The following is an 8,811-nucleotide window of genomic DNA, read 5'->3' on the forward strand; positions in this document are numbered from 1 at the left end:
GTATTCAAATCATTTAAAATTTACTCGTAATTAAAATTTTACAGTCGAATTATCGCTTATTTACACACTAATAAGTAATGCAATTTCATATTCATACATATACAGAATGTAACACGACCAAACGTGGCCAGGGGTAGGGGATCTCAATAGCTATCCATTTCACCCCCTAATATATGCTTTTTTTTAATATTCCATTCCTTCAGATAACTTCATGACACAATGTACCCGTTAAGCCCATCATGTAACCGCAGTTAATCATCGTTGTTTAAAAGCATATATGTAAGAACATTGAGTTGAATAATTCTTTTAAGTAATTTTAAATATTATCACGTTTGATCCACCGGTTGTGTTACACCCTGTATATATAATATTAAGATTCTATATTTAGTCTTAAATCCAGTATGCTTAAATGAAGTCAAAGGCTATATTTAATGAAGTGGCTTCATTTTGTATTTAATACAAATAAAGTTGCATTTAAAGATCTGCCCACCATAACGTAACATACCATGACCGTAATAGGACTATTGTAGGAACGTATTAGGTGAAAAATATTCTCTGTATAGAAATGTATGGGACTGTGAGACCGTGCACGGAGCGGCAACTAAATATCACGATAATCTTTGCCGCAGCCGATACGTTTCGTGCATGAAACGAAACGGTGTTGGTTGGTGACAGTCTAGAGGGCATAGTCCCATATATTGTTATTACTTATTCATTCATTAGTATATTACATACAGTGACGTCACCAGAAAATGCTAAAAAAGTCTAATTTGATACAAACTAAAATTACATTTACGAGACGGACTACGAGAGCTCCAAACGCTTCCTGATCTGAGAAAAGCCCACAATAAACACAGAAGGGTTTTTACAAAGAACACATGCTCTCTAAAATTTGATTTTGGTTATCATAACTGCAAACAGACCGCTTTCGATCCGTTTTAACGGACATGGTAGAGCAAAGCGTGCCTGGCACGTTCCTATTACGGTCATGGTATGAAACGTTACAGTAGTCAGAACTCCTTTATTTTTTATACGTGCGTCTTTGCCGGTTTCGAAATCTACAAGGCACTGAATAGGGATTCATTTATCATCGTTTCAGCCCATTGACGCCCACTGTAAGGTATAGGCCACCCCCTAAGATATCTATGGGGGGATATACCATACTCGCCACGCTTTACGGGCGGGTTGGTGATCGTAGTGTGATGTTATGGTACGCAGAGGGCGCTGCTGCCCATTCTCAGAAAACTTGTTTATGCGTGGTGGCAACCTTATGTAATCAATCATGAAGTGTGAATTATATAGGATCGTACTCCGGAAATCAAACCCGCGACCTATGATTGCAAGTCTCAATTCTCTATCACGGAGTAAGAAGTGGTAACTTTTTTCATATTTAATTTCTTGAAAAATTAATTATTTAGTAACTACACTATATTCAACTAAATATAAACCATGGTATTATCGTATCTTGTGGACATTCCCCTTTACAATGAGCAAAAAAAAACATTTACTGCGAAGTCTGGCACTATTGCGATTTTTTTTAATCAAAACTTTAAAAATTGTCTAAAACTGACTTTTCGTCCATAAAATATAATTTGTGTAACAAACAAATAAGTAGACTAAAAGTAATATGAAAGTGAAATATTTGTTAGATTTATTTGTTATATATACATGTATGTATGTGTTTGTGTATATATATATATATATATATAAATGTATAACACGCTGATTAGGCTTACAAAACTAAATATTACCTTATTAAAATGTTAATTATTTTTTACACATTTCTGGATCCAATGTCGCCTTTATTAATTATTTGATAGTTCCATAATTGAAAAAAAATGAAGAATACATTTGCAAAGCGCAAGTATTAAAATAAAAATTAAATGCCTAAAGCTTTTTACGAAAATTTATATTAAGTGGTCAATATATGAAAGTTCATTGCAAATAAAATATATTTTAAATATAAGTTATATTAAATGAATGCAGGTCAGTACAACAGCAGAATTGGCGTACAGAGAACAATCCGTCGTCTAGCGGAAACCGGCCACAACAACCTCAGCAAATGCAGTATCCGCAAGTCTTTCCCAACGAGTGGACCAACAGCAACATTAAGGTGCTTCTATATTCTGCTTTGTTATTCCACTGCAAACAGTTGATGAATTCTAGAAGTTTAGTGTCAGATTCTGGGATCAAGAAAGTACTACTACTACTACGTACTTGTTATAAAATATCTTTATATTATAAGTATCCGACTGGTTATGATATTGTACGGGTGCCCTGTGACAAACAAGATGACCGAAATGAAAAAAAGCGTGCATTGCCTTGGGTGGTTCAATACGAAAAAGGAAATAATTCTTCATTACATTTTAACTTAACAGAAATGTATGCACGCCACTTGCAATTGCTCGACCGAGATTAGTACTATTACAAATTGATTACCTATTAATACCTAGCTAAAGATACAATAAAGACGCTCTAGGTGGCGGTGTATTATTATTATTTAACTAGTTGACTAGATGGCGCCAATAAACGATTTATGAAATGTTACTGTTGACAGTACAGATATTAAAAATTTACGTTTTAAAAAAAAATAAGCAAGTCAGTCAAAATTTGTTTTAGAATTCCACCTGTTTCGGTCAGTTTCTACAACGAGACCTATATACATTAGTTAAATATAAATAAATTATATCCGCTCAAGAATTTTCTACTCATGTATTGACTCATCACGATATCTCTTGCACTATAAAGCTTAGAGATATGAAATTAGGTGGGAATATTATTTAAGCCTATTTGAGATCAGCTACGAACGGATGTTAAGAAATTCTACCCGCAAGGGACGAGGACGAAGACTGGATGCAGGCAGCTTCCGATTCTATCGGAACTCTACGCGGAAGGCCTATGTACCTTAACTATGGAGAAGTGTTGATTGTCAAGTATTGATACATTTGTAAACTCTTGTTAACATAAACCTCTTCATGTTGATAATTAAATAACAAATGTGATAATACATGATATAATTTCACAGAATCAACCCCTGTTCCCGCTGATACCTCCCATGGCGCAACCGTTCCAAGGTCCAGGCGCTACGCAAGTGCCCTTCCCTCAGTTCCATCCACACAATGCCCAACCACAACCTCAGTCTCACGTCTCCACCCAGATTGGATTCCCACATCACTTGCCAACCGTCAACAACACCGTGCTTGGACCCACTTGGTTCAAAACAGGGGTATGTATCTACTTCATTAGAGTTATTATGGAAACCACTTTTGTAATAGCAAATTCGTTGGGTGCAATGAAATATTATTCGCTATCTATTTTTAAATAATTTTTGTATTCATAGTTTTTAAAATCTTCACAACCATTAGAAATCAAATATGTATTCACATACTTATAAACTTAAAGTTTAAGTATTATCTACCAAAATACTTGTATGAATCTGCTTTTGTGAGAGATTGGACAGATTTAATATTAAATTAACTTATCCCCGCTTTCGGTGGCTTTTTAGGTACCACTAATGTTAATAATAATAACGCACTTTAGACCCATGATCCACATAAAAAATTAAAAATAATTGAACTCGAAAAAGTGTGTAATAGTTGGGTATCCATTTATTTACACCAATCTATAAGTCAGACATAAAAACGGAGTAACACATAGATAATCTATAAAAATATATATCTCTTTGAATATCGTTTGAGGTCTTATGGGCCGCCTAAAAATTTACCAATTTAAAAATTACAGTTGTTTATCCAGAGATGTAGCATAAACGTAGTTTAGTTCTCTCTCAGTACATCTACTTTATAGATTTTAGTTTAGTTAGTTATACAGGATTAAGCTTAATTATTAAACTATCCGTAGGAGATGTTTTTATACCATAATTATTTTTTATACTCCCGATATTAGGAAGTGGCCTCCTTTTTTTTCCGTATAGATCTAAGTTTATGAAAGTATGCATGCGATATGATTACGAATTTCGTCTTACAAAAAGTTCTGTATCAATAGCTATAGATCAATACTATTCATGATCGCGTTAGCCGATAGACACTAAAGCCTCGATGATCGCCATTTTCGGCAGGTATCGATAGATGGCGCTAGTAGTTTCCCCGCATAAACCCATTAAAGGTTAGCGAGGGAGAATCGACATTAACAACGAAGACTCCATAGGGACACTACATTTACATATGTAATATTAACATTGTTAAAATTTTATTTTAGAACGTTCCCAGTGCACCAAAGCCTAATAAACAGCCCCAGCAAACTAGCAACGGTCCACAGAACGTGGATAAAGTCAACAATCCATTTGTGCCCCTGCAAGTGCAGACAAGTCAGCGGTATGAATACTCTTTACTTTTACATTATTAAACACTTGTATAAATTTCTGGTATTTATTTATAAGGTATGTCAATAATCTAGACACTAATTATGTATTTCAAAAGAAATTACAATATAAAACTTATATGTTAACTAATCTGTCTGTCTAATTTTAAATTTAAATATGGATTGGCATCTTCATATTTATTCTTTAAGTTGCATCAGGGGTTAACTCTCCTGTTCCCGTGTTTTTTCTATTAACAGTGGTTGTTTATCCTTATTAACTAGCATTTATATATACACACAAAAGGCACAAAATAAGAATATAAAACAATTAATAAAACTAGACAAACTAAAGTAGTAATGATGTAATTAAACTGTATTAAGTACATACAATAATATACTGATCATAGTAAATGAAAATTTTCGCATTTTTATGCATCTTAATCTAAAATATTACTTTGAAATGAATCGAATTTTTTATGTATACATCATAATATAGACATTGTAAATGGGCCAAAAATGCATGCATTTTAAAAAAACAAAAACTATTAAAGGCTTTAATATGATGTTTTTATTATTAACTTTTAATTTTAAACTAGTTTTAAGTTTAGAGTAAAGAAGGAAATACTAAGATATCTTGTGGAATTTTATTATAAAATATATGCGTGAAGGGCTTTGTTAACTTTTTGAAGACGAGATTTAGGAGTTACGAATTTATATTTTATTTGTGTATTAATTATGTGTCAAAAATACATGAAAAAAATTAAGATCGTAACGCTTAGCAATCGTCTTCAAAAGGTATAAAACCCTTATAGGTATAAGTGTACATAATAAAGTTCCACGAGATATCTTAGACTTTAGTAAAGTATTTAATAGGTTTATGAACTTTTACATGATTAATATTATCAATCAAACTATTGAGTTTTAGGTGATGAGCATTCCCAGCTGGTAGTGGCTGACTATTTATAATATAATAGATATGTTAGACAGAATTTGAAAAATTTAATAAATATATATACACATATATATATGCATATATATATGTACATATATTTATTACATTATTACATTGTTTTATTGTTTGTTTTCTCAAGTTTCTTGTATAATTCGATTCTTGTTACATAAATTCTTTTTAGTGTGATTCTTGTTATCATTGAACAGCCTTATTTCAAAATTGTGTAAGAAAGAGTTAGGTGTGTTCATAAACACCGTCGTTCGTGGTTTATAACATCTCTCTGGAAATCTATAGGGAGGCAGTTGGCTATGTAAAGCAGTGACTTGATTGTTTAATTATGATCATGGTGATGGCTCTCTGAATCTATAAAATTTTTAGTATATGTTTAAAAATACTTTAGAAATACATTATTTCTCTAGTTCATAAAAACATTTGTTACAGACGAGTACAAAACAACAGTGCTCCGGCAAACAGTAAGAGAGACGACGGGCTGACCACGTCTAGTTCGTTGATGGCGCAACCACAGCCTCGCACCGAGCCGGTAAAAATGATTTCAAATGATTTCATTTAAAGATAGGATTAAATTAATCTATTCAACATTCTAACTTTTAATTTGAGTCTTATTGATCGTCTAATTTTTATGAATATTTTTTTTACTCTACTCTGCTTCGCATGGTGTTATTGTTTTGGGGAAGAAGCTGGAAGAAACTTCAAAACAACAGTGCTTTAAAAAAAGTTTAACTGTACCAATGCCATTAATCTCTCTTCAACCTTTAACTTCTAGTATGCTAAAAAAATAATTGTTATATTGCAATAAAGCTTTTTACTATTTCTAATCTATTTGTATCTGTTTTGGTCCAAATTTGAACCAAACAGATGCAAAGTCAATAATAATATGCATAAATAATACTAAACAAAACAGCAAGACCTCATTTCCATCCGTGATGTGATCTTGCTTTTCCACATTATTGTTACGGACTAACATTTTCTTTGTTTTTTATTACTGGCATTAACTTTTACCAATTTTTCTTCTTCTATAAAAGTCTATGATTTTTTTTATATTTTAGGTTCATCAACAATCTCAAAACTCTAAAAATAAACCCCAAAAAAAGAAGAAACCGAGGATTGCAGCCAACCTTCCCTTTCAAATGGATTAGTTCATATGAAAGAATATCATAAATAATTGCATGTGGAGATGTGTGTTTGATTGTAAGTAAATGTTGTCGAATAAATCAACTTGAAATGTGGTTAAAGAAATTAAATCAATTTTATTTATTATTGAAATAAAATTTACTATTGACGTACTCATGTAACTAATGTGTACATATTGTAAATACTACAAATGTTAGTATCTATGTTTGACAGTGGATGTGGTCATTATTTATAATTAAAAATGCAAATGTTCCTGTTCATTCGTAGCATGTAGTGTGAACAATCATTGCTTGTCATGTCGTCATAGAAACATCTAATTTTATTCAATTATAATGTTTTTTTTGTGTCATTTCATTGGTGTATATAAAGTGCAACTGTGGAATTGACTCGTTTTGTAAAGATTCGTTTTCAAAATATATTACCAGTGATGATGAACTACTCACACGAGAACTTATTTTTGATGATATGAATCTTCAAAGATAAAAAAATCATAATTCAAGTATTTGTGTCACATAACTGCCAGAGTTGATAATACTTATTAATAATAATTAATTACATAATTATAAAACCACAACACATCTACAATAATATTGCGTGATAAATATATGTACTAAAAATATTTTAGTACAATATTTTTGTTTTATAAATACATTTGACTTTCTATAATAAATATCAATAGAATATGTTATTCGCTTATTTCATAATTTCAGTTTGTTGTACTTTGAATGGTATTTAACAAATAACTCGTATGAATTATTAGTTATAATTTATATCTCTTACTTTAGAGATGTGACATGCCAAAAAAGTTGATTCGATTTTCAAAATTCTGTCATTGACTTATACATTGGCAGAAATTATAAAAACAATTTTTTTTTCTATTGAAAAAAATTTACACAAATGTCAGATATGAGATGAATATTTACTTAAACTTAATTTTGATCTAAGAAAATATAGAGGCGGCTAATTAACAAAACCCACTATTTTTTGAGTCTCACATAAGCTGGTGCAGTATGTCGTCTCATTCGCACCAGCGGATAGAGTCATTCTTCCCCCTCACCTATTCGAGAAATGCTCTCAACCTTCTAGTGAAAACATTACATTTTCGAAGAAAAATTTATTGACCCAGAAATGTCTGAATTTTGTTATACAAAATTTATTCTGTAATACCCAACACTGAACACAATTAAAAAAACATTCATTTTGATAAAATTAGTTTATGCTTGTCACTGAATTTTTGAACTTTTAACTTTTGTTAAATATTCATCTCTCCAGTATCTCTATCGTCTCTATTTAAGATTGCCATGCTCTTTGTTGACATTTATTTATACATAATACATAGTTAATTATAACATAACATCTTGTTTATTTAGTTTCAATTTCATCGTGAATTTGTCTGAATAAATTTTTCATATGCCTTGGTAAGAACCTGTTGCTTGCATAGTTCAAAAAAGATCTTTCAATATATTCATATATTACACAAATTACATACACAAATTATTTTATATATGTAAATTATAAATAAATGTTTAAAATTTATATAATATATAGTAACTGCTAAAAAGAGAGTTGTATAGCACATTAACACTGTAAATGCATTTCTAATGTAGAATGGTTGTTAATTGTGTTTCAATAATAATAATAATTCATAATTCATTCTGTAGGGTACACAAAAGTCTTCTATGATCACGTGATTAAATTTTGAATTAAATTTTGTCAAATATAAATCGGAACAAGTAAATGAGGTGTAAAAGTAAAGGCAGATTACAATGAAGTGATTTAAATCCAAATTAACATATTTGAAACCTACAAACTACTTATGTAATCAAATCTTTTGCTTATAAGTGTAGTTTGTATTTTCAACTGTTAATAAAAAGTACTAGTGACTAAAATTTCATGTTTTAAATAAAAAATATTTTTAAAATTTGTAAAACATGTCGGTTATAAAATATTGATTTATGGAGTAATAATATTTTTTGTGCTCATTTAGTCATTGTATATATACTTTCAGTGCTACCTACCTTAAAAATTAAATTTTGATACATGAAACTAGTCATTTCATCAACAATAGATACAATATAATGACATACAAATATCTACTTTTTGTAATTACATATGATTTTGATGTTGTATGAAGCATAATTATGGATAATAAAATGTTAAATTAAATAAGATAACTTGGTATCTAAAAGTACAAATCTTTTTTGGAATGCCTCATTTGGATAATACTTTTAGGAAAACTCCATTAGGAAATAAGTATTATGAAACTGTGACATTGAACATTTTGTTGACATGAATCTATTTTTTTAATAATTTAATAAAGACGTACTTCAAATCTTAATCTCGTTTTATTTTTCCTGCATTTAATAAGCTTTAGCTATATTACAAATAAC

The 8,811-nt window shown here is 30.3% G+C and overlaps 1 protein-coding gene across 1 annotated transcript in view; it reads left to right on the forward strand.

Moving 5' to 3' along the window:
• Positions 1–8,584, forward strand: part of pcm (pacman) — a 33,364-nt gene extending 24,780 nt beyond the window's left edge. The window contains exons 28-32 of the mRNA XM_068774276.1: positions 1,987–2,113; positions 3,026–3,226; positions 4,216–4,331; positions 5,711–5,810; positions 6,337–8,584. Of these exons, the coding sequence (XP_068630377.1) occupies positions 1,987–2,113; positions 3,026–3,226; positions 4,216–4,331; positions 5,711–5,810; positions 6,337–6,426 (634 nt within the window). The 3' untranslated portion in view covers positions 6,427–8,584. The remainder of the gene's footprint in view (positions 1–1,986; positions 2,114–3,025; positions 3,227–4,215; positions 4,332–5,710; positions 5,811–6,336) is intronic.
• Positions 8,585–8,811: the final 227 nt, after the last annotated feature.

This window comes from Battus philenor, unplaced genomic scaffold (genome assembly GCF_028537555.1).
Source record: "Battus philenor isolate CCGP_79_NKW_IND1 unplaced genomic scaffold, ilBatPhil1.0.hap1 SCAF_7, whole genome shotgun sequence".
Taxonomy (NCBI): Eukaryota; Metazoa; Arthropoda; class Insecta; order Lepidoptera; family Papilionidae; genus Battus; species Battus philenor.